This window comes from Vombatus ursinus, unplaced genomic scaffold (genome assembly GCF_900497805.2).
Source record: "Vombatus ursinus unplaced genomic scaffold, bare-nosed wombat genome assembly UNPS02001287.1, whole genome shotgun sequence".
In the NCBI taxonomy this organism is placed as follows: domain Eukaryota; kingdom Metazoa; phylum Chordata; class Mammalia; order Diprotodontia; family Vombatidae; genus Vombatus; species Vombatus ursinus.
Genome location: NW_020941065.1, coordinates 86,355 through 111,279, shown reverse-complemented (window position 1 = coordinate 111,279; position 24,925 = coordinate 86,355). Strand labels below are relative to the sequence as shown.

At 52.7% G+C, this 24,925-nt stretch overlaps 2 protein-coding genes across 2 annotated transcripts in view; one reads left to right on the top strand and one right to left on the bottom strand.

Annotated features, from left to right (window-relative positions):
- The window catches only part of NAA25 (N(alpha)-acetyltransferase 25, NatB auxiliary subunit), a 45,207-nt gene extending 31,184 nt beyond the window's left edge, over positions 1-14,023 (top strand). The window contains exons 16-24 of the mRNA XM_027862498.1: positions 394-545; positions 1,177-1,302; positions 1,485-1,728; positions 3,951-4,074; positions 5,108-5,173; positions 5,767-5,864; positions 6,716-6,826; positions 9,974-10,120; positions 11,937-14,023. Coding sequence (XP_027718299.1) covers positions 394-545; positions 1,177-1,302; positions 1,485-1,728; positions 3,951-4,074; positions 5,108-5,173; positions 5,767-5,864; positions 6,716-6,826; positions 9,974-10,120; positions 11,937-12,059 — 1,191 coding nt within the window. The 3' untranslated portion in view covers positions 12,060-14,023. The remainder of the gene's footprint in view (positions 1-393; positions 546-1,176; positions 1,303-1,484; positions 1,729-3,950; positions 4,075-5,107; positions 5,174-5,766; positions 5,865-6,715; positions 6,827-9,973; positions 10,121-11,936) is intronic.
- Positions 14,024-22,080: 8,057 nt separating this feature from the next.
- ERP29 (endoplasmic reticulum protein 29) overlaps positions 22,081-24,925 on the bottom strand; it is a 3,800-nt gene continuing 955 nt past the window's right edge. The window contains exons 2-3 of the mRNA XM_027865618.1: positions 23,889-24,027; positions 22,081-23,222 (exon numbers count right to left, since the gene is read on the bottom strand). Of these exons, the coding sequence (XP_027721419.1) occupies positions 22,720-23,222; positions 23,889-24,027 (642 nt within the window). The 3' untranslated portion in view covers positions 22,081-22,719. The remainder of the gene's footprint in view (positions 23,223-23,888; positions 24,028-24,925) is intronic.

Below are 24,925 nucleotides of genomic sequence, written 5' to 3'. Positions count from 1 at the left end.
TTTGAAACCTCACTAGAAACAGGCTGTCCCTGTCCTATTAAGAAGATCGAGTGGGGTCTCTCCTGGAGCGGCTTGGGTCGAGGGTGGCTGCCCTGACGGCCTGGTCTGACCTCTAAGTCAGTCAAGGGGCGGCTTCCTCACTGCCGCGGATGGCGGCCGTGTCTAGGCTGTTCTTGGCAAAGGGGATGCACAGAGAAAGGAGGGAAGGCTTGGGAGAGGGTGGGGAGGGAGAGGAGAGAGGCTGCTGACGTTCTCCTCAGTGATTGTGGCCTTCCATGTGCTGTTGGGTTGTGTTTTGGGTTTTTTGGTTGGGTTGCTTTGCTGGCAAGGTTTGCCACAGACGTCTGATCTGTTGAAGATCTTCATGCCGAGGTGATGTTTTTTTCTTCCCAGACCTCAGAATATATTATTCAAGCCTACAAATATGGTGCGTTTGAGAAGATCCCAGAGTTCATCGCTTTTAGGAACAGGCTGAACAACTCTCTGCACTTTGCCCAAGTGCGCACAGAACGGATGTTGCTGGACCTGCTGCTTGAAGCCAACATGTGAGTCTGGGGGCCGCGATGGGGCGGAGGCGGGGGCGGGCAGTGCGGTCACAGACCGGCCCCTGCGGCCTGCGTGTCTCAGGGCTGTTCTGTCTGTGTTGTGGGGATAGTCTGTGGATTGCGATGGTCTTTAGTGTTTGGCCCAGCCCAGACCCTGCTGGACCTTCTGTGGCATCAGCAACTCCGAAGGGAAGCCCCGCATGAGCCGCCCGCCGCACTCCCCTCCTTTGGGCCGCCTCCGAGAGGCCTGATGTCGCGTGGAGCGTCAGCTCCTTCCGCAGGCCGTTTTTTATCCCAGCATAAGTGAAACCTTACGATGAGCGTAGGTGTTAAGCCCAGGATCAGTAGGCGTTAGTGCAAAGACAGTTGGATTGGCAGTCAGAAGACCCAGATTCGAATCCCAGCTTTGTCACTCGGTCCCCTTGGGACCATGAGTGAGTTACTTCACCTTTCACGTCCTCCTGTTACTTCTCTCTAAAACGATCATCCCTGCAGAGCCTTCCAGCTCTGACGCTGGACCCTGGGATCCCCACTTGTAAGACGTTTGCAAGTGTGTAATTTAACGTTCTGGTTAGTTCTCTCTTCTTCCTCCCACGTCCCTACAGCCTCTGCGTTTATGTCCCCGTCACAGATCGACCAGCTTAGAAGAAAGCATCAAGTCCATGAGTCTGAGTCCTGAGGAGGACGACATCCCGTGGAAGGATCTGCGTGACAACAGAGACCTCCATGTTTTCTTCACGTGGGATCCCAAGGAGAGGTGACTCACATTGAATTCAGAATCAGGCCCGCCTCCTTGTGTTTTCTCTTCCTAACTCACTGAAGTGTGGGCCGGCCTGTGGTCTGAGGTGGTGGGAGAGCCACGGGCAGGTAGTGGCCGCTGGAAAGGCCGCCAGGAGCTTCTTCTGTTTGCTCACCCACTGCTGGGGCTTCTGTCTTCAGGGATGTTTCTGAAGAACATAAGAAGCTCTCTCTGGAGGAGGAGACCCTTTGGCTGCGCATCCGTTCCTTGACCCTGAGATTGGTCAGCGGGCTTCCAACTCTCAGCCACCCCATGGAGCCGAAAAACTCAGACAAGACAGCAGAGAATGGCATCTCCTCGAGGATTGATATTATCCGTTCACTTCTCCAGCAATTGGAAGGAGTTCTGGATGTGGGAAAGCGATTTGTTGGACGGAAGGTTCAGGTACGGTCTGAAAAGCAGAGCTGGGCCCGGGGCCGGGGACGTTGCTGGTTGACTGCCTTTGTGGGAACGAGGGAGGTTTCTGAGCCCTCGGGCCGAGGGCAGGGTGCCACGGGAGCCGAGGGCGGGGCGTCGTGAGACCCGGGTGAATCCGGGCTCTGCCACTTGTACAGCATGACCCTGGAGCAAGCCTCCCCACCTGCTAGATCTGGGCTTCTGTAAAATGGGGGCGTCGGACTAAGTGACCGCCTTGCTCCTGGCCAGCTCAGAGCCTGTGACCGGCAAAGTTATAAGTGTTAGCGGAGACCGTGCCACTTTCAGCATCATGAGCAGAGTCCGTCAGCAGCAAGAAATTCATACTTGTGTATGCATGCGTGCACACACACGCACACACCCAACCCAGAACCACAAGGGCCGCCCTGCTTCAGCCTGCAGATGTCCAACGAGGACGCAGCACGATCTGCTTTTGAGTAGCGCTTCTCCTGACCTCAGCTCTCAGCTTCCCTCTTCCTCTCCCTTGCTGCTTTGTTGTCTTTTCTGCGGGGGTTCAGAAATCATCTCATCTGTCTGTGCTGGACCTCCACCTTTGAATCCCTGGTGACACTCTTGGGTGTGCCGCCAGCCTTCACTAGGCTAAGGGTAAGGCCCAGCCTCTCTGGGCCCTTTCTCAAGCTGGGCGCCCAGAGGAGACCACCGTCCTCCAGATTTGGCCTTCCTCCCACCGTCCCCCAGTGGGACGCGCACCTCCTTCCCGGCCACAGCCCAGCACAACGTCCTTTTTTTGGCTGCCAACCCCTGCTGACTCATTATGCCTGCCGTCCCCTAAGCCTCTCAAGTCTTTTTCTCGTGTATTGCTGTCCAGACACACTCCAGTCTTATACTAGCGAAGCTGATTGTTTTGAACCAAAGCGTACGATTTTACGTTTATTTCAAATTCTATTTCATCTTGATTGATTTGGTCTGGGTCAGGATATTTTTGAGTCCAGTGTAACTTGTTAGCTGTCCTTCCTGTCTGTGGGTCATGCAAATTTGATAAGCATGCCATTTGTGACTGAATTCATATCATTGAGGAAATCGTTAAACAATGTCGTGCTAGACCCTGGAACCCTAGGCCACTCCTCAGAGAATTCTTTCTGAGGTGTCATGGAACCAGTTCGATGTACTCTTTGGGTCTGGCCATTTATTCAGCTCCCCACCGGTCTCATTCTCCTGTTGTTGAACCTGTATTTCTACATCTTTGCTTAAAGAAAAACATGAGCTGTTTTGGGCCAGTGCTTAGGAAACTAAAAACTTCAGCATTCCTTTGACCCACAAGTTTATTAAACTTCTCAGAAAATTAAATAAAGTAGCCTGGCCTGGCCTGTTTGTGATTTAGACATACACTGTGGCTCTTTATGGTGAGTGCTTCCTTGTGTACGTGGGTGCTCAGACTTTGGCCTGCTGTTGTCTTCAGCGCCCCCTCTCTTGCCTTTTTTTTTTTCCTTTTTCTTTTTTTCCTTTTTGGTGAGGCAATTGGGATCAAGTGACTTGCCCAGGGTCACCCAGCTAGTAAGTGTCAAGTGTTTGGTCTGAGGCCAGATTTGAACTCAGGTCCTCCTGACTCCAAGGCCAGAGCTCTATCCACTGCGCCACCTCGCTGCCCTTTCTTGTCTTTCTTGAAAAGCCTCTGTGCTCGCCTGTTAACCTTGTTCACAAATCTCCACTAAGTGTCCTGGGTCTGCTTAAACCTTACGGTGCAGTGGAAAATGTACTGACTGGCTCTGGTGTCCAAGGACCTGTGTTCAAATCCTGATTCTAATGCTTACCGTTACTGCCTGTGTGACCTTGAGCAAGTTCTCTTATCCTCCCAGGCCTCAGTTTTGTCCTCTGAGGGGGTCAGACCAAATGACCTCTGAGGTCTCTTATCCCGTGCGTTAAATTCATATAAGATGCCTTCATTGAGCCACCCACAAGGCCAGGTCGAATCCCTCCTCCCCGATACTTAGTAGATTAGGCCCCTCTGCAAACGAGCCCCTCCGCGCTCTGAAGAGACGACCAGTCCAAGTCTCTGTAGAGCCTCAAGGGGGGCGTGTGCTCTCTGGGGTCGGTGCCACTGTGGGGAAGGCCCCTGCACCCTCCTGCCTCTAGGGGACACTTTGCCGATTGCATCCAGGTAGCCCCAGAGGTCGGGTCCTCTCTGACAGCGCGTGCAAAGTAACGAGGCCTTTTTCCCTTTCCCTCCCCAGTATCCTTTCCTTGGTCCTGTTCCCACCCGGATGGCCGGCTTCTTCAGCAGTGGCTGCTGTCAGTGCCAGACTAGCTCCTTTTATCTTGTTAGTGATATTTATGAACTAGATACCAATGGCCTAGGTAAGATGCATGCGTGTGCGTGTGAGTGTGTGCACATGTATGCGCGTGTGGGGGTTTGACCACATAAATTTTGCTGTTTTTTCAGAGATGGATTGATTTTGTTTTCCCAGAAAATAAATTCAGCATGATGGGAGAAAGCCCTCTGGACAGCAGAAATTCTAAACTTAGACAAAAATGACATTTTATTTCAACTGACAGGATATATTTGACTACTTGGAGGACCTCCGATTTCCCCCCGCGTGTGAGCTTTGCCTGCCTGGATAATTCTCCTCTTTAGTAGACAGCTGGCAGGGATTGGTCTGGCTGGAGCCCTTCATCCCTAACTGCCTGGCCTGATTGTAGCTCAGACGGCGGCCAGGCAGGCTGTGTCACCGGCCTCTATCTGTACTGTGGAAGGGCCAGCCAGATAATGCGGGGCTGGGGAGGCCTTAAAGAGCCTGAGGTCCTGGAGCCCTCCTGCTGCTTCATCAGGGGTGCCTGGTACACATTTGTTTAAGGCAGATGGGTAATAATGATCATTTAGGTCTGTTACCAGAAAAATCACATTCACAGTGGCCCATCACCATGTTAATTTACCAGTTAATTGGAGATTTAGAAATGGAAGGAATCAGCTTGTTGTGCCTGTATTGGAGAGCCGTGGTTGGAGAGCTGAACGTTTGTGGTCGAGGGCACAGATCTTCTGAGTTTCTAACCAGTAGAGTCACAGTTCTCACCAGCTCAGAATTAGGAATGTCTTGGAGGAATTGTTAACCCCAAGCTTGTGCTTAATTCCATTTGCCTTTTTAGCCATTTGAAAGAAGTGGATTTTAATTTCCTCTTCTTTTGGGGCGATTGTTTTGGCCAAGAAGGAATGAGGTTTTTTTGATTTTGAACGGTGACTCTGGGGGCCAGAGGTTCGAAGTTTGAGGCCCACAAGGGCACTGAGGCCTACAGAGCTGAGAGTCAGGAAAGTTCTTCAATGGCTGCCTGAGGTTTGTGTGTCTTTCACCGTAGAATGTGACTGCTAAGCTGGAATTTTTTCTTTCCATTTCAGAGGATACAGCTGAGATCCAGGAGAGAATAGGAAATAGTTTTGAATCTTTACTAGAACAATTAAGGGGTAAGTGTCTGGACACCGGTGGCTTCTTCTTGTGGACACCCACACACTTGTCCTGCATGGCCTTCTTTCGGGGTGCCTGGAGATCGGAGCGGTGCTTCTCCCAGCCGTGCCTCGCTCTGTGGGTCGGGTGCGGTGTGGTGGGGACGCTCTGCGTGGAGGGGCCCTCAGCCCTTCTGTGTTACTGCCCAAAGGGGGAGGGTTGGACAATGGAAAGTGGTTATCCGAGGTGATAGGGATTCCCAGTCTCAAGCCGGACCCTGAGTAGAAAAGGCACCTTTGGCCTTCCTTCAGGAGTGGTGCCCATTCTTCCTCAGCTGAGGCCTCTGTGATTTCACCTTGTCCATGGTCTGGGCATGTGCAGGGCCTGGAAAGCTCTGGGGCTGCCCTTGTGGAGGTAGGGAGGTGGTGAAGAAAGAGGAGGTGCTCAGGACGCGGTCACCTGGCTGGGAAAAGGCCTCTGCTCCCGCTCTCCTAGGGCTCCCCTGGGCACTGGCTGCCCCTCAACGTCCGATGGATGACGGATGCCACCAACCCGCTATCTCAGCCGGCGGCACGAGGAGAGACGAACCAAGCGTTGCCTCCTTTTCTTGCAGAAGCCTTCAGTCATTGCAAAGGGGACATCTTAGAAGTAGAAGACGGGAACCTGAAGACTCATCCCAGCATCTTAGAAAACCTGGTCTTCTTTGTGGAGGTGAGCGCTCCACGGGCTCCCACTTGTGCTTCATGGGGAGCTTTGGTTTCCCCTTTAGCCCAACAAACATTGCTAAAACAACTCCTCGGGGGAGGCGCCAGGCCGTGGGCCCCTCTACAGGGCGCCCACCTGGACCAAAAGGCGCAGCCTCCGTGAGGCCAGGTGCGTCCAGTACGGCAGCGATGCGACCCAGATCCCTGCTAGCCGGGGGCCCCTGGCATGTCCCTTAGCCCTCTGCCGGCCTCTGCTTCCTCGTCTGTAAAATGGGAGTCATAACAGCACCGCCCTCCTAGGATCATTGTGAGTGTCCAGAGAGAGAATGATAGTGAAGTGCTCAGCCGACCTTACAGGGCCACATAAACAAGCCCTTCCTACTGCTGCTGCTGGCCTCTTACCTGCCCCTCAGGCTTTGTACTTGACCCTGGGAGGAAAGAGAGCAAAGCGAGTTAGAGCTTGGGGATTCTGGGATGTCTATCAAAAGGTTCCGTTTTGCATCTGAGGACTTGAATTCACATCCCAGCAATGCTATAAACTAGTCAAATCAGCTAGCGTTTATTAAGTATCTCCTGTTGTGCCAGCCACCAGGCTAAGCGCTGGAAATACAAAGAAAGGCAAAAACAGTCCCTGTCCTCAAGGAGCTCATAGTCTAAGGGGGTAGACAATGTCTAAACAGCTTTGACAAGTGCCACGTGCTGCATGCTCCCTCGGGTCCTCTTCCATGAAACGAGGGTGGCAGTGGAGGATCCCCGAGCCCCTTTCTGGCTCTGGATCATGTCAGCCTAAGATTACCCTCCCCCCTTGCCCCCCGTTAGATATCTTGATTAATTCACGTTTTCTTTCTTTTCTTTCAGACCATTTCCATTGTCCTCTGGGTGACTAGTTACTGTGACAGCGTCCTGCAGCCATATAAATTAAATTTACAGAAAAGGAAAAAGAAGAAAAAAGAAACCAACACCCTCATGGTAATAACACTAGATGAGGATCAGTTAAGATCCCCTCACATTCCCCCCACAGAGGAGCTCTCGGGTAGCCTCTGTGACTCAGGATTAAATGCAGCCCGTGGCACAAGGCACTAACTCCCTGGGAAAGTCATAGAGCTGGACGTTTGGAAGAGACGGCTCTGCCCCAGCTCCTATCTCTCTGTTGAGGGCACCACCATGTTTCCTGTCCCCCTAGCTTCCAAGCCCAGGGGCTTCCTAGGCCCTGCCCTGCCAGGACCAGCCAGCTGCCAGGTTTCCCCAGCTCTGCCTTCTTGGTGTCTTTGGCCTCCCCTGGTTAAACCCTTGCCTTCCATCCGCTGGGCCAGGAGAGCTGCCTTCTAGTTGTTCTCCTTACCTCCAGTGTCTCCCCTTTCCCCGCCATCCCCACCAGGGCCTCTGCTCAGGAGACGGGCCCTCCTTGGCCTTCACCGCCTCTCATCAGTCTCTTTCTCCTTCTAGGCTGTTCTCACCTCCCTAGCCCCACACACTCCAGCCCCAAGGGGTATCTTGTATGTGACATCCCATCTCCCACCTCCACCCCTTTGCCCAGATTGTCTCTCACACCCAGAACCTTCTTTCTCTTGGGATCCCTAGTTCTTCTCGAGGGTCAGCTCAGGGGCTACTTCTTGTGGAAGACCTTTCTTAATTTCCCCACCCTCACTATTTATTTGAGATATTTTCAGATATTTTTGTATTTTTCTGTACTCCCCTGTCAGATTTCCTTTACCAAATGGAAGCCCCCTGCAGGCTCTTTCATGTTTCTCTGTCCCCAGTGCCTTGCACAAAGTCCAGGCCTGATAAAATTTTGTTGCATCGACGGCCTGGTACAGGAGGGCATGTGGGCTAAGTGATAGGACAGTGAGGTGGAGGTGGAGTCAGTGAAGGCGCCATTGTGGAATGGGCGCCAGCATGGACAGAGTCTGTGGGTGAGGGCCAAGGGCTCTGCGCTCTACCTCTGGCTGCAGAGCATTTTAATTGGTGGCTTGGGGAAAGCCTTGGGTGATCTGCCGTTGGTGCTTCTGGGTGACACAAAGTTGGGAGAGACATGGTCATTTTGACAGTCATACAAGATAGGAAGCGCCACCAAGACAAACGTGCTCCGGCTTGGGGGGCCGTCTCCAGTCGTCCTGCTCCGTATCTGGCCACTGGACCCAGATGGCTCCGGAGGAGACAGTGAGGCTGGTGACTTTGCACAGCCCTCCCTCACTGAAATCCACTTCACTTGCAAGTCATGGCATCACCTTCCTGATGTCACGGTCCTCTTCCAGAACAAAGGACACACAACAGCAACTCTTTAGTTTAACAAATAACTTCAGGTGGATAAGATGGGAGAGACATGATTCGTTTGCAGTTATTCTGAAAAAAAAGATCTGGGAGCCATAGTGGTCTACAAGCTCAGGAGTGAATAACATGGCAGCTGAGAGGAGCGTCCCTGGCACGGGCCCAGGCTGCTTTGCTCTGAGTGCTGAGCTCGGTTCTAGGCACCACATTTTAGGAAGGAGAAGAGCATCTGGAGGACGCTAGGACAGCGAACAGGCTGTGTGGGAGAGCGGTCAGGCCCCAGGAGGCAGGACAAAGGCCATGGCTGGTGGGTGCTGAAGGCACATTCAGCTCTTAGGGGAGCCTGGGCTGCACGTGGCCTGGGGCGAATGTGCCATTGGACTTTCAGAAAAGGCTGGAGGACCACTCTTCTGCTGCATTGGAGAAGGAATTCTGGCTCAGGCCAAGTGGGCTAAGTAATCCCCAAGGCCCCTTCCCTTTCTGAGATGCTGACAGCCTGAGTACCGCAGAGGCCCAGGCAGGGCAGGGGAGTCAGGAGAGCTCTGGGTCCAAACCCACCATGGACATCCATGAGCCAGCACTTAACCAGCGTCTCTGGAGCGTGCGTTTCCTCATCTGTAAAATGGGGCCGATGCCTGTATGGGTCTGCCTTCCTCAGATGGATGGATGCAGAGCACTCGAGGTGCCTAGAGAAGACACAGGTGCCTGTTGGGATGGGGGAGATGACCCCGGGAGGCTTGGAGCTGCACATCCCATGGAGAGGTCCCCTGGTCCTCGGGCTGCACTGGTAAAGTGGTGGTGATGTCATCTCCACTGGATCACTGGACAGCCAAGGACTGCGGTGACAAACCCCGTCATTTCTGGGCCTGCAGGAGCAGTGTGCAGGCTGCATCCCTGGACAATGGCTGGGGACACTGGGCAGTGGGCTGTGCCAGGAGGGTCTGGGGGAGGCCTGGCACCTGCTACTGCCTCCTGTCTCTCCCCGGCAGAGCCTGGCTCTCTGAGCTTCGCTGCCTGTCTGGGAGTGGCGGTGAGATGGCAGGTGGTGGGGATGGCTGGCCTGCCCAAGGAGACTGCAGGGACTCAGCCCAGGGGTCTGTGGGGTGCTGCCAGCCCCAGGCTTCCTCACCCTGTTGATCACGGTTGCTTAGCATCTGGTGCTGGTGCTGCCGAGGCAGGAGCCTGAATTCAAGTTCCTGGCTCTCTGGACCATCCGGGTCCGAGGGGAGAGGTGGTCACGGTGGTGGTAGTGGTCTGACTTGGCTGGTCCAGTGCCTCTCGTTCCAGGGGCCTCACTGCCTCTGAGACTCTTGGGGGTCCTGAGAAGAGTGACCCTTTGGTCTTTTCTGAGCCTGCCCCATCCAGTCCAACAAGGGCCTGTGCTGTGGGCATGACCCTCACTAGGCCCTGGGGCTACAGAGGCAAAATGAAGACCAGCCCACCCACCCCCATTGAGGAGCACCCCTTCTCGGGGGGATAAAGATGAGTGGGATTATCTGAAGCTGGAGAGAGAAGGGTCAGAGAGGCCTTACAGCAGAAGGGGTCGGGGGCCCAGAGACAGCGGCTGCAGAATGAGGAGAGAGCCAGTCTAGCTGGAAGGTTGTACCTGGTGAGGGGCGGCGTCCCCCCCCCCCTCGGAGGGCTCTGGCCTCCAAGGCACTCTCGGGAGTTTTCCTGGAGAGGCAAGCTGGCGGGTGGAGGGGAGGAAGCAGGAGCACCCGGGCTCTGCTCCCCCATGACTGTCCGGGTCATGGCGGCCTGCAGTGCGCGTGGGGGTCTCGGGGCTCCTGAGAAGCCCTGCCTGCCCTAGCCCGGTCCCCGTCTCACTCTCCTCTCATGTTCCTCCAGCCGCCTGTCTTCTCCAGCTTCCAGCACTACATGGCCGGCCTCCAGCTGCTCATCTCCAGTGTCCTGGAGCACCTCAGAGGGCTCGAGGCTCTTCTGGCCGCACTTAAACTTGAAGAATTGTCCCTAGAAGACCCTGCCCTTTCCCAGGTGAGAGGGGGGTGCCCCTGGAGGCTGTGTGGGCCCCCATTCCGGGGCGCCACCCCGCTCCATGCCCCAGGGAGAGGAGGGGTCCTTCAGCTGGGTGGTCTTAGTTATAGGGCTGCTCGTTCATCTGCACAATGAGGCGGGGACCAGGGTCTGTCTTGGGGCCCCCAGCTCAGGTTTCTCAAAGGCACTTGCAGGTGGGACAGCACTCTTGTTACTTGGGGGGGGGAGTTAGTGTTTGTTTTTAAATGAAGGGAACTGATAATATTGATATACAGTTGTCAGAATATTAAAACAAAGTAACAAGTGTATAGACCCCTTGAAATCGTGGGGGGGGGGGTCCTTGGACCCCGAGCTCAAAATCTTAACACTGACTTTGCATGTGAATCTAGCCTAGCACCAACTCGATGCCTTAATTAAAACAGTGATGATGGTAATGATGATGATTGCTGCCACGCAGGTAGCTCCTTGACATTTGCAAAGTGCTTGGTCCTCACACCAACCCTGGCAGGGAGCTGCCAGCATCACCTTCATTATACAGATGATGAAACTGAGACAGATGGGTAAAGTGACTTGCCCAGGGTCATACAGCTAGAAAGTGACCAAAGATGGATCTAAACTGGGTCTTTCTGACGCCTGGCCTGGTTCTGTGCCAACACTTAGCCTTTTCCGTGCTTAAAAGACATGGGCATGGCCTCCTGGCCTCCTAGCCTCCTGCGGAAAAAATGAAAGCACAAATAAGCCTTTTTAAATACTTACTGTGTGCCAAGCCCTAGGGCTACCCATGGAAGGGGGGCCACCATTTTTGCTCTCGAGGATCTCCCAACTCCAGCCCACGAGGGAGGGGTCAGTTGTGCGGGCCGGAGGGAAAGGTCCAGGGGCCTGGAGCTGCCTTAGTAAGCCAGATGAGACCGAGGGATCACCAGGGTGCAGAGGAAGCGTGTCTGCACCAAAGTCAGTGCTTTTAGAGCCTCTCTGATTTCTTTTCCTCTGCTGAGTCTCAGCTAGCACAGAAGAGAAGACCTGGGAGGGAGATAGTTTATCAGATCCAGTACCTTCTTTCTCTCCCTCCCTCCTTCCCTCCCCTCCCTCTCTCCCTCCTCTTCCTCCTCCTCTCCTCCCTCCCTCCCTCCCCCCTCCTCTTCCTCCTCTCCTCCCTCCCTCCCTCCCTCCCTTCCTCTCCTTCCTGCCTGCCTTCCCAGACCTTACAGTGGAAGCGTGGGGCTTGTGCTTCTTGGCCTCGGTGGAGATGGGCAGCCATTGTTTACATCGGGCAGGCGTCGGTCTCATCTAGGCTGGTGGACTTGGTCACTGTGGGGGGGGGGGGCACTGCCTACGACTGCCCCGATTTTAACTGGGAAGGAGCCCCCCACAGTGTCGGGGAGGGGACAGGCGAGGCCTGATTCTTGTACAGGGTGTCATCAGTCTGTTTCCCTCCGTGTACCGTCCATCCTTTTTTATAAAAAGGACAAAAAAGATGACCTGGCGTGGTTCTGGAGCTGCCAGGGCTCCTCAGGGCCAGGACAGGGGCCTCCCCAAGGTCACACATATACACACACATACACACACACTCTCTCTCTCCTTCCAGGGCAGGGACTTTCCTAAGGTCACACCTGTACCTGTACACGTGTGCATACACACACACGCGCGCACACACACACACGGCCCGCCCACCTCTGCAGAGAAGGGGGAGGGGGTCAGCTGGGGTCCTTACACTTCCTGCTGGGCTGCTGGCCTCCCAGCCCCTTGTCGGGGGGGGGGGCGGCCCGGGCAGGCCCCGCAGGCCTCGGCCATCATCATCTCGTCCCTCTGTCCACAGGAGGAGAAGAAGTTCACCAAGACCGTGCACGGCAAGGTGCAGAGCAGCTACCAGCACTCACTTCAGGAAATCGGGGAACTGCTCAAGAAGAGGCTGGAGACGGTGAAGAAGTTCAAAGTGTAAGTGGCGAGGCCCAGACCGCTTGGAAAGACCCCGGCTGAAGCATCGCCCAGCCACCGCTGACACCGCCGTTGCTGGGCACCAGAACTTCCTCCTAAAATGCATGAAGGACTTTGATCTTGAATTAATTTTTTTAGGTATTAACTATATCCAGCTGATTAAATTATTGTACATAAAGCGGAAGCAAGCCCTCCCCTAGGTTTGACCACTTTTTATACATGTTCATTATTAAGCATACGGCAGCAGCCAGAGAAACCCTCCTTTTCTTCCTTTCCATCTCCAGAAACTTCTGGGGGTTGTTTTTAGAAGCAGCAATAGCAACTCAGAAATACAAGCCTCCAGCCCAGAGCAGCCGGACAGCCCTCCCCAGGGAGGGAGAGCGGGGGTCTGGCCTTGAAGCCTGTTGGCCTTGAACTCGTCTCTCTTCCCCCTGGAGCTTCCCAGGGGGCGGGGGCCAAGGAGCCTCCACCCTGGACGTGCAGGTACGTCCCCGGCATCGGTGCCAGCCGGACGGGCGCAAGAGGGAAAGCCAGCAGCTCAGGCTACCCCAGCCTCTGGCCTCTGCCCCATGCCCACCTCTGAAATCTGAAACAGGGATAGAGAGGCGGAGGAAACCCCTGTCCAGGGGAGAGAGAGGCGTGTGGACCATCTCCAAGCCCACTCCCGACTAGCCCAGCTTCTCATCCATGTGTTTGAGAATGACATGACGGGAATCGCTGTTGGAAAGCCAGAGACACGATGTGCGTAATGTACCACTGTCACTGATTTCTTCAGTCACATACTACAATCAGCTCATGAATTAAAAACAACCAAATAGGTGCTTGAAAATGAAGACCTAGTGCTTGAGGGCCTTTCCTAGTGTCAGCAGGGCAGGGAGGAAATGGGGAGAGCCCTGGGCAGTGTCCAAGGCTATCAGGTTGGGCCGGAGTCCCTGGAGCTTCCTGTGTGATCTGAGGCGGAGGGACCCCCCCAGGGCAGGGGAAGGGCAACCCCTGCCCCCTGGGAGGAGGCAGGGCTCTAAGAATGCCCCTTTCCCTGCCCGGGCACCACGGGGTGTGGGAGGTTGGCTTCTTCCTTGACCCTCAGACTACGAGCAGAGTAATAACTGCATCTTTTTCTCCGATGAAATTTGACTTTTTTTTTTAATTTCTTGGAAAGGTTGAAAAAAAAATCTTCCTATGCAAAAACCACTTGCTTTTTTGGTCCTCCTGGCTTCAAGAGACCTTTGAGGCTTTCAGAAATCTGTGATTTGGCTTAGAGTAATTGATTCTCCTAGTTAAACGTTGGAAGAAAGTTGAAAAGGGTCATACCCCTCCTCCAGAAAGACTTAGTAGAAATGCTAGATCTTTGACAACTAGGACCCTGGAAGAGAGAAGTTTTTGTGGGAAATGCCAGTGGTCGTCTCCTGGGCCACCATCAACAAAGGAAGGATGAAGACTGAATGGTCAAAGCATGACTGCGATTTGGCTACAGTCTCCAGTCTCTTGGGGGGTTGGGGGGCCAAAATGCAGCCTTTTGAGTCGAGCTTTTGGAGGGGGAGGGGTGGGTGTGGCTATGGGTGGGCGTGTGTCTGTGTCCATGCGTGTGCTGAAGTGATGCTTTCCATGACCATCTTGAAATGTACAGTATATAGAAATACCCTTTGGAAAATGATGAGAGATTGACCTCAGTCCATTGAGCATGCACAGGGTTGGGGAAGCTTGGCCTCTTAGGGGCATCTGGTGATTCCTACAGCCTCTCCAGCCAATCTCTGCTTCCTGGTGGCAGTCCCCTCCTCCCCCATCCCCCCCTCCAAACGGTTCCGTGTCAAATAATGTTATGGGGGGGCAGCAATTGTTACTTCCTTTGTTTCTTGTTGACTTTTGTATTAACTGTAGCATTGAAATCAAATTCAACCTCTTACATCTTGCGATGTCTTTGTATAAAAAAAAAAAAAAAACCGAAAAACTAAATTGTGTGCAGAAATGGCCAATACCTTGTTGATCTAGTCTTTTGGAAACTTTGTCACACCCTATAAATTGTGTACAGTTAAAAAATATATATCTATATCTATATCTATATATTCTTACATGAGTAAAGAAACACCCTCCAACACAATGGATGTCATTTGGTATTTGACAGGGAATCCCAAACAATCCTTTGCTGCTGGTTTTTGTTTGGGGGGTTGGGGTTTTGGTTTGGTGGGTGGTTTTTTTGTTTGTTTTTTTTTAAGTGTGCTGAATTGAAATTTTAAAACAAGGGAAGATGTGGAAGAGAATAGACAAGCTAATAAGGTCACACACCACCCCCAAAGCTCTTGGTTTTGTGAGTTTGAGATCCACCCTCCTAAGCACACATGGAGTGACGTCACTTGTGTGGGCAGCGTTCTGTCCGGGAGCATGCACACGCCCGGGAGGGAAAGTTCTCCAGTCTTGTGCCTGGCAAGACCAGTGTGGGACGCCTGCTCACCACCCCCCACAGTGCCCTCAGTTGCGTCTCTTTCTACGATTTTGACTGTTCAAACATTGTGTTTCCATTTCGCAATCATTTTGTTCGATCAAAATTTGTCTTTATTTTTTTAAACACTTACTGGGTTTCATTGTACCTGCAGCTTTGTTTTCTCAGCTCTCCTGAATTCTTTGATGTAATTTATGAGTGTAGAAGGCCTGTATCTGTCCTTCAGGAAAATTAAGTGACCCGGGTGCAGTAAACCTGCTTTAAACTGGACGGTTTTAATAATTTATATAAAAGAGTTTCATTACAAGTTAGCCTACCTGCCTTCTTCCTGTCATCATTGCTGTTCTGACCCGTAGGGACCTGCTCCCTTCTTCGTTTGGAGTGACCCAGTTCTGAGCTCCATACAAAAAACGGATTATTCATGAACTTCAACTTGCTTTTCCAAGACAATCAGTCTTTAAAAAGCCAAATAATAGTGATGATAATAAGAGTGAAGCAACGCAGCAGAGAGCCAGCCTTGAAGTTAGGACAACCCAGCAGGGTCTGACCTGTACTGGCCATGTAACCTTAGCTAGGGGAAGTCCCAGGGCCCTGCGTCACTCAGAACACATTAAAGATAAGGGGCCAGCCTGTATTGGCGGAGGAAATTTCCACCCTGGGCATTTCCTACACGAATCAAATCAAAAGTTTGGGCAAAAAGATGATGAGGGTAATATTTTGCATGAGTAGAGAGAAGGCTTTATATATTAATGCAGCCTTCCCATTTCTAGGACGCTCTTCAGGTCTGCAAAACTTCTCACAGTAGCTCTTGGTTGGTAGTGTGAAGGTGAATATTCCTGTTTTATACATGAGAGAATGGAGAATTTCCGGGGTCTTGGCCCCACCCCCAAGGGGTGCTCCACTGTGTGGGCCATGGCTTGAAACGTATATGGCTATGTGGTTGGTGCAGGGTGCTGCACGTGAAGTCAAAGGACCGGGGTTCAAATCCTGCCTCTGCTGTTAACTGCCTTGTGACCTTGGACAAGTCACCTTCTGCCTCCATTTCTGTAAAAAACGAGAGGGTTGGACTTAATGGCCCTCCCAGCTCCAGCCGCCTGGGACCACCCAGTTCAGGTTCCTCTCTCCTGTAACATTAATCGCCCAAGAATCTGCCCTGAATGAGATCAGTCACCATGGACCAGGCCCTCGGTCATCAGGAAAGAGGCAAACGCTCCCACTCCAGCTGCTGATCAAGCCTCTGCTGCCCCCTTCCCCCACCCATCCCCCAGGACTTAAAGCTGGGAGAGACCTCCGACAGTGTCCAGTAGATGGAAGCAGCACTAGGCTGGGGCCAGGCCTCAGCTCCCCTTCTGCCCCGGGATAACGCCGGCAGTGCTTCCTGGCAGGCTGGTGGGGAGGAAAGTGCGGTGTGAGCAGAGCGCTGTTGTCCTACCTGTGGACCATTCCTGCACGTGTACGTCTGTAGGTCAGGGAATGAGCATTTGTTAAGTGCCTGCTGTGTGCCGGGCACTGCTAAGTGCTTTACAAATAGCTCGTTTGTTAGAGAGGGTGTGTGTGTGTGTGCGCGCGGGAGAGCAGGTGGGCTGTCTCTGACACAGGGCTGTGTCACACACCTGGGCAAGTCACTTACCTGTAATGGGTTAGGGTTAGGTCTGGACACAGCAAACACAAACATGTACGTGCATGCCTGTGTGTTCGTCCTCCAACGGACCTCACCCCCAACAATGCTAATCGCTGGGCCAGCCCACCCTGTGTGACTCCTGAACATGCCTGGCACAGGGTCCACTGCTGTTCCGACACTGGGAGGATCCCAGTGGGTCCTTCTTGGGTGAGCCCTTGCCAGCTGACCAGCACACCTCCTTTTGCAGTTTCACATTTCCTCGCTATGTTCTAGACTGCTCCCAATACCCCTGGCCCTCCCGGCACCCTACGGGATACTCACTCCGAACCTAAGAAGACAGGTGGATGTGTTCCGGGTCTCACCGTCATGTAGAATGTTGGTTCCGTCAGGGAATTTGGTGTCAGTGAGGTAGCTTTGCAGCTTCCTGAAGGAAATCTGGTTTACTCTTCTCCAGTTGTTCAATTCTGGGCCCAATTCATCCACGTGAACTATTTGTCCCAGACACGTAGATCTTTCTGCCTCTCCTCTCTCCTCTCTCTCTCTCTCTCTCTCTCTCTCTCTCTCTCTCTCTCTCTTTCTGTCTCCCCTCTCTTCTTTCTCTCTCTGTCTCTCTTTTCTGCCTGTGTCTCATCAATCCATTTCCTATCACCTTTCTATTTCTAGATCTCTTATCTATCTAAAATCTCTACCCTCTACCTACTTCCCTATCTTTATATCTCTCATATGTTTTCTGCCTTTCTATCTTAACGTGCCTCTGTTTTCTTGTCTACTCTGATGGACAGTATCACCCGGTTGCCCTTCTCACTCCATGTTCTCATCCATTTGGCTTTCCCTGTGTGGATGGTCAATTCAGACTCCTCTGCCTGGTCCAGGACCTCTCCCAGGAGGCTCTGTGGCATCCCGGCAGCACTCACCTTTGTGCTCCGACCGAAGCACCCGGAGGATTTCGCCAACCCCAGAGAATGCCAATATGCTTCTCCTCACGAGAACGCCAAGAGGAAGAAATGAACCCAGAGGGGAAAAGCAGCTTGCCCAGAACCACCCAAATAATGAGTTGAGCTAACATTCCAAACCACATTTCATGGCTCCAAATCCACGGTGCACTGAAATCTATCCTTTTTATGTGTTCCCTTTTTCAGATCAACCATAGGACCATAGACTTTGTTGGGACCATGTAGCCCAGGGCCCATGAATTTATTTTTTGTTTTAATTTTTAATGGCTGCATTTCAATATACTTTTTTTGGTAATCACATTTCATTCATTTAAAACCATGATTCTGAGACAGGGTCCATAGGCTTCTCCAGCCTGCTGCCCAAAGGGTCCAAGATGCAGGCAAGGTGAAACAGCGCTGCCCTAGCCTACCTAATGCAACCCTTTCATTCAGCAGTGTAGTGTGGTAGAAAGGAAGCTGGGCTGGTCAGAAACCTGGGTTCAGATCCCTCCTCTGACAATCACTGGTGAGTCACAATATTTCAGAGCCTTGGTTGCCCCACGTATAAAATGACGATGCTTCCTGTAATCACCTCTCAGGTTTGTTAGAGGCAGCCGAATGTCCTAGTGGGTAGACCGCTGGGCCTGGAGTTAGGAAGACCAGAGTTCGAATTCTGCCTCAAACTAGCTGTGTGAAGACCCTCAACAAGTCATTGAACCTCTGTTTGTCTCAGGTTCCCTATCTGTAAAATGGGGATAATAATAGCACCTATCTCCCAGGGTTGTTGGGAGGATCAAACATTAAAGCATCATGTAAAGGCTGGTTATTATTATGATTAAGATCAAATGAGAAAATGTTTATAAAATAACTTCTATATTTTAAATCTCTGCAAATGTCAGTTAACTTCAAGGGCCCCGACAGTAAGAGTAACGTGGGAATGTTCTCATAGGTCATCAATAGTGCAGCGATGACCTCTCCAATGAGGTATTTGTACAGAGCTTAGGACCATGCCTGGCACATAGTACGCGCTTTGCAAATCTGCTTCTTCCCTTCCCTTCTCCCCTCCCTCCCTCCCCAAGGTTATGCTAAATTGGATTTGTAATCGTGCATATTGAACGAAATTTTAATCACCCATAGTGTAACAAATTCAGGTCCTTCCTGTGTGTGACAAAGGCTGGCAATCCATGCAGGTGAATGACATCACCCACCACCCGTCACCACCACCCTGCCCCGGCTACTGATGCAGCCCTGACCTCTCTCCTGATCTCCAGCAACACCATGTAGGCATCTCAGGTGCCGGGGGATGCTGGGAGGATCACTCTGACCTCCCTGGTCCCAATTTGGAGTAAGAGCATCTGGGCTCCCAGTCCTGCCACGTATTACCTCAGTTTCCTTATCTGTAAAACGAGGGGTTCCCTTAGAGCTTTAAATCTATGATCCTGAAATGATTCCCTTGCCCCCTCCCCAAATTTCCCTTTTTTCTGTCGAGGGCACGTAGAATGAAGCGTTTTCTAAACCCTCATTGGTTATAACCAATATCTTTCCCAGTATGTAGGCTCATAGCCTTGGCCGTTCCAGCTTCATCTTCCCCTCTCACATTCAATCTGTTGCTGTGTCTTACTGACTCTATGTCCACAATGTGTCCTCTCCCTTCACTTAGCTGGGCCTCCCACCTGGACTATTGCAATAGCCTCCTAATAAATAATTTAAAACTTTAAAAAAAATTTTTTTTGAGAGGCAATTGGGGTTAAGTGACTTGCCCAGGGTCACAAGTGTCTGAGCCTCCTAATAAATAATAGTCTTCTATCCATCCATCACCCCCCCCAACACAGCTAGAAAATAATTCTACCTAAAGTGAAAACTTGACCTGTTTACTCTCCTGCTTGAAAAATCCTCGGTGGCTCTCCATCGCCCCGAGACTCCTATTGCCGACTCCATCACAGTCTGCCTCCAACCCCAGGGTCCAGGCTCATTCCACACTGTTCCCCTTCATGCTCTCTTTATGCGGCCACCAGCCTGGCCTCCTTGAGATACCCCATCTTGGCCTCCCATCTCCCTCTGTCCCTCTGACCACTAACCCCCTCCTCACCTCCGCCTCCACATCCTTAGGTTTCTGAGCTGTCTCCTCCCAAAGGAAGCATATTCCTACTTGAGCTCTCTGTCTCCTTAAATAAACATATACACACTTACCTTTATATGCCATATCCAATTCCTGAAGGCAGGGACAGTTTGTGTGTTTGAGGACTTTTTTGTCCCTGCATCCCAGCATCCCGCACCTGCTAACCCATGGGAGGAGGCATCTTTAAAATGCCTATTGGCAGCAATAGGAGAGTGTGGATTAACTGCCCCCTTTTCCACTTGGGTCACAGGATCCTTAACAGAAGGGGGCCATTCAATCCCTCCTTTTACAAAGAAGGAAACTAAGGCCAGACTTACCTGAGTTCCTTCAGCTACTCAGTGTTGGGGATGGGATTTGAACCCAGGCCCTCTGGCTCCAGAACCAGCCCTTCAGCAGAGCTATTGGCTTTATGCCTTTTGACTTGGCCCGGACACCAACGCAAACAGCATTGAGATCACTCCACGGTTTGCAATTATTCAGGCCTGTTGGGACCACGGAAATCCCATCTGGGCACAGAGCCGACTCATTTCCCCTTTCTGGTGGCTTACTTTCCTGCTCGCGGCTACCTCCCCCCAAAGGTGGGTGGGACCTTCAGGGCCTCTGGGGCAGCCCCGGAAACACTCTGGCCCAGGCACTGTTAACAGCGTGCTTAATTTAGAGCTGACCTCAAACAGGAGAGTGTGATAGAAAGAATGTTGGGTTTGCAGTTGGGGGCGGGCCAACCTCTCTTGGCTTGTTTGTTCATCTGCAAAATGGGAGGGTTGGATCATATGACCTCTGCTGAGTTTTCTCTAGCCATTAATCTACGATCAAATTCACCCTCTCAATTTTAAACGAAGAAACTTTTTAAAAAAATGCCTCGTTCAGTGTCCCGCGGCCATTAGGTAGCAGAACCAGAATGTGAACTCAGGTCCCTTGACTCCAAATCTAGCTTTGAACCCACACTGGCTCTCCTCACACACAGTTCCACACGCCTCCTCTCTTCCACCAAAATTGCTGTGATAATAATGCAGCCCGTGGGAAGGGAGGGGAAGCGGAGCCCTTGGGACGTGGCTGTGTTTGCTGACTCTGTTGGACTTAAGCGACCCTCCCAGGAGGGCAGCCGAACATCATCAGGAGCCACGAGGTTTTAGGACATCTCAGCTTCAGCTCACGTTAAGCCTCCCAAAGCCTCTAATACCGCTATGGATGACTGCTTCCCTCTCCAGGGAATGTCTCTAAAAGCCATTATGGTATGGTACACCGTGCTCTGAACTCCGCATCCTTCCAAGGACGTCAACGGTGACAAAGTGATCTGTGCGCGGTGGGCAAAGAGGCTGGGGAGACCTGGTACTCGCTACCCCGTGGGCCTCAGTTTCCTCATCTGTAAATGAGGTGAGACCAGAAGAGTCCCATCCCCTCTGGGCTTGTTTCATTACCTGAATTGAGGGCGTTGGACTCAGCGCCTTGCGAGGTCCTTTCCTGCTGTAGTTATGATCTCATAAGGAACGGAAAAAGCTCTTAATAAAAACCTACTTACTATGTCAGGAAGACCTGATTTTAAATCTGGCCTCCAGACACTCACTAGCTGGGTGACCCTAGGCAAGTCACTTCACCCTGTTTGCCTCAGTTTCCTCATCTCTAAAATGAGGAAAGGAGAACGAAATGGCAAACCACTCCAGTGTCTTGGCCAAGAAAACCCCAAATGGGGTCACGAAGTCAAACACAACTGAAAACAACTCACCAACTATTACGTACCAGGGTCTGTGCTAAGCACTTTACAAATACCTCATGTGATCCTCACAACCATCCTGAGAGGTAGATGCTATTACTTTTACAGCAGAAGAAACTGAGGCAGACAAAGGTGACTTGCCCACAGTCATCGGGTCTATGGAAGGATTTGAACTCTGGTCTTCCTGATTCCAGGCCCAGTGCTCTGTCCATGACATCACCTAATTGCCTCAGCACCCCCTCCCATTTCTTCTAGTTCTGTCTGACTCTTCACGACCCCATTTGGGGTTTTCTCGGCAAAGATCCTGGAATGGTTTGCATTTCCTTCTCCAGCTCATTTTACAGATGAGGAAACTGAGGCAAATAGGATTAAGCGACTTGCCCAGGGTCACATGGCTGGTTAAGTGTCTGAGGGTGGATTTGATATTTTCTTGGCAAACATCCTGGAGTGGTTTGCCGTTTCCTTCTCCAGCTCCTTTTACAGATGAGGAAACTGAGGCAAACAGGGTAAAGTGACTTGCCTGGGGTCACAGTTATTAAGTATCTGAGGCCAGATTTGAACTCAGGTCCTGACTCCAGGCACCACCTAGCTGCTCCCTCCATAACAATTTTTTCCCCCTAAACCTTTCAAATCAAATCCAAGATTCACTGAAGTCATCTTAAGTACAAAGGAGCCCACCAATTTGTGGGTCTACACCTGTGAACCCCTCACACTCCCAAGCAGCTCTGTAACTCCTAACAGTTAGAAAATGGCCCAAGGCACCCAGGCCTCTCATGGCTTTTTAAAACCACTCAAAGTATGAGGCATATGGCACTGATTTCATCACGGTGGTGGGAGTTAGTCCCCAGTGTGGAAACCACTCTTCATGGATACACGCTGGTGACATATCCACCTCTGAGGATCAAAGATTTAAGGCTAGAAGGGTCCTTACTCCAATCCCCCACATCTTACCGCTGAGACACTGAGGCCTAGGGAGGTGACACAGTCAAGTTTCGAACCCAGGGCCTCCCAATCCAATGGTTGGCTCTCTGCACCACTCCAGACTCAGAGCTGCCGGGGCACTCAGAGGTTAAGTCCAGGGTTATGGGACATGTCAGAGGCAGAGCTGGAACCCTGGCCCTCCTGGCTACTCCCACCATGATGCTTCTCCCAGACCATTTATAATGAATTTTAAAAAACAAAACACCACCATGGGCAGACACTGGTACAGGCAGTGAGAAAATATATTGTTAGTAGCAATGGTTCATAGAAAACACAGCGTGGTCCATCCTGGTCTTCCCAGCAGTTTAGAAGCAGCTCACGTCCCCCAGTGACCCTATCCTCCCATAAAGACTTTGGTAGCTCCCATGGAATCAGGGATGCCCAGTGTGGACCATCTAGGAAAGGATGGGGTTTGAACCTGGACCCACTTCTGAATTAACAAAGAGGATTTTCATCGCCCTCGACTGCTACCAAAAATGGCGGGGAGGGTGATGGCAGAAATCAGAGTACAGAGCTAGGGGATCCCCAGGCAGCAGGAGGGAGAGAGAAAACCCAGAGAAGAAGGGACTTGGGAGGGGGGCTACCAAACCGGGACATGGAGACTTTTAATTTTGGAAGAGAATTAGACTGTCCGGGCCCGAGCAGCGCACTGTTTATTGTGGGTATTAGCACCAAGTCTTCTCTGGGGGCAGTTTGACAGGAGTTCTCCCCAATTTCACCACTTGGGCGCGGGGAGGAAGATCTCGAGTGCGTCTGGTACCCGCATCTGGAGATCCCTGATGCACGGGTCACTGGACCGGTCCCACGGATGCCTCCCCTTCTTCCTGCTCCTATCCCCCCAGGCCTCCCTCCCCCAGGCCTCTTCAGAGCTCCTCTCTCCCCACCCCCTTCTTCTGAAAGGCAGTGAGGATGTTCAGGGTCTTCTGGAGCCCCTCCTTCTTCCCCTCGCTCATTTGGTTCTTCTCGATTAGCTTGGTGAGCCTGGCCGTCTCCGTGGCCACAAAGCCCTCGCCCTGCTCCAGGATCTTCCCCATGATCTTCAGGTACTGCTCGGCCCACTTCTTCTCGGCTTCCTTGACGCCAGCCAGGCTGGCCTGGCCTTGCTTTATCATGGCCTTCCGTTCCTCTGCCCCGGCGGCATCGAGGAACTGGGCAGCCAGGGTGTCGTAGGCGAGTAGGCAGCCGGGCATGCCCAGGTAGACGCCCTGGCTCTTCAGCCAGCGCTGGATGGCGCCCACCTTCACCAGCCCCTGGTAGCGCACCGGCTTCTCAAAGTCCCCATTCTGGAAGAGGTAGAAGGCCGGGTAACTGTCTTTGCTGAGCTTATACTTCTCGCCGAGTTCCAGATTCAGCTTGTCGCCATAATCTGTGAATGGAACCAGTCATGAGGGGCACGGCCACTGCGGAAGGCAGCAGTGAGAGACCGGGTACCTGGGGTGACCACGAGATGTCCCTCCCGGCCCCCTTTCTTCCCTTGGCTGTGCCCCCAGAGAAAGGGAAGGCCACGGCTCTGGAGACCAAGGCAGTTGTGATGCAGGGAGGAGAACTGGGCCCCTGGAGCCTGGAAGGAGCTGCATCTTCATAGGAGGTGGACAGAGAGAGGGGGAGAGAGAGAAGGGAAGAGGGAGAGAGGAGGAAGGAGGAGAGAGAGGAGAGGAGAGAGGTAGAGAGAGAGAGGAGGAAGGGGGAGAGGAAGAGGGAGAGGAAGGGAGGGAGGAGAGAGAGACAGAGAGAGAGAAGGGAGGAGAGGGAGACAGACAGACACACAGACACACACTGCCGTAGGACCCAAGGAGCTGAAAAAGACCACCATCCCCACCCCCACTTTGGCCGCAGGTCACTAGAGGCCCTGGGCAGCCACCTGGGAAGCTCCGCCACCCAGCCCTGCTGCTGCTCCCTGGCCCATCCTGGGGAGAGAAGGCCGGGGGTCTCCCCAGCTCCACGGGAGGGATAGGAAGCAAAGCGGCTCCTTCAGGGTCCCACCAGCCCGGGGCGACTCCTCCTCGGCCCCTCCCGTGCGGCCCGGCCATACCTGAGATCCCCACCTCGGCAATGAGGAGGTCCTCGCTGGAGGCCGAGCTCTCGGCCAGGGTCTTGAACTCGTCCTGCTTCTCCCCATAGGGGTACTGGGTGTCGAACTTGACCAAGACATACTTGCTCTTGGGGATGACCTGAGGGAAGGGAAGATGGGGGCTGAGCTGACCGGGTGGGGGCGGCCCAGCCCTCCTGGCCCCTGAGAGAATTTCAGACCAATGGGACCGTTTGAGAGCGGGAAGGACATTGCCTCGGCCCTGGGTTCAAATCCTCCTTGACCAGCAACCTCGGCCTCAAGGTCCTTCCAGGATCAGAGCCACAAACAGGTCTTACAGAACCCTCGGGTCACAAGGAAACTGAAACCCTGGGAAAAGGAGGTGACTTATCCAAAGTCACCCAGCTAGTAAGAAGCAACAGCAGCACCTGAACCCAGGTCCCTGGGTTTAAAATCCAGGGCTCTTTCCACTTGGTTATTTCATTCTTTGTGCTTTTATCCCCCATGGCTGCACACAGTAGGTGCTCCATAAATATTTGCTGGCTGAGGTATCACACGGAAGCCTTGAACAGAGCTCCAAGCCAGGCTCAAAGGGTCCTCAGAGGCCATCTTGTCCGACCAAGGAAATGAAATGACTTTAGCTAGGTCCCACAGGTAGAAAATCATGAGGCAGAACCCGAACCCAGGGCCTCTGACTCCAGAGCTAGGCACCAGGCAGAAGGAAGGGCAGCCTGGGGGTGCTGGGGGAGATGCAGAACACTGAGGGAGGGTGAGGAGAGAGAGGACCGGAGAACAAAACCAGGAATACTGACAAGTGAGGATGGGGGAGGGGACTAGACAGGCCGGGCAGCCAGGAAATGAGGACCCCATCAGTGCCCAGCGTGAACCTTGGGGGCCCTCCATAAGCCTTAATATCCGTTGTTCTCAGGGCCCTCCCAGCCCTGCCAGCCCCCGTTCTAAGGGCCCTCCCAGCCCTGCCATCCCCTGTTCTAAGGGCCCTCCCAGCTCTGCCATCTCCTGTTCTCAGGCCCCTCCCAGCT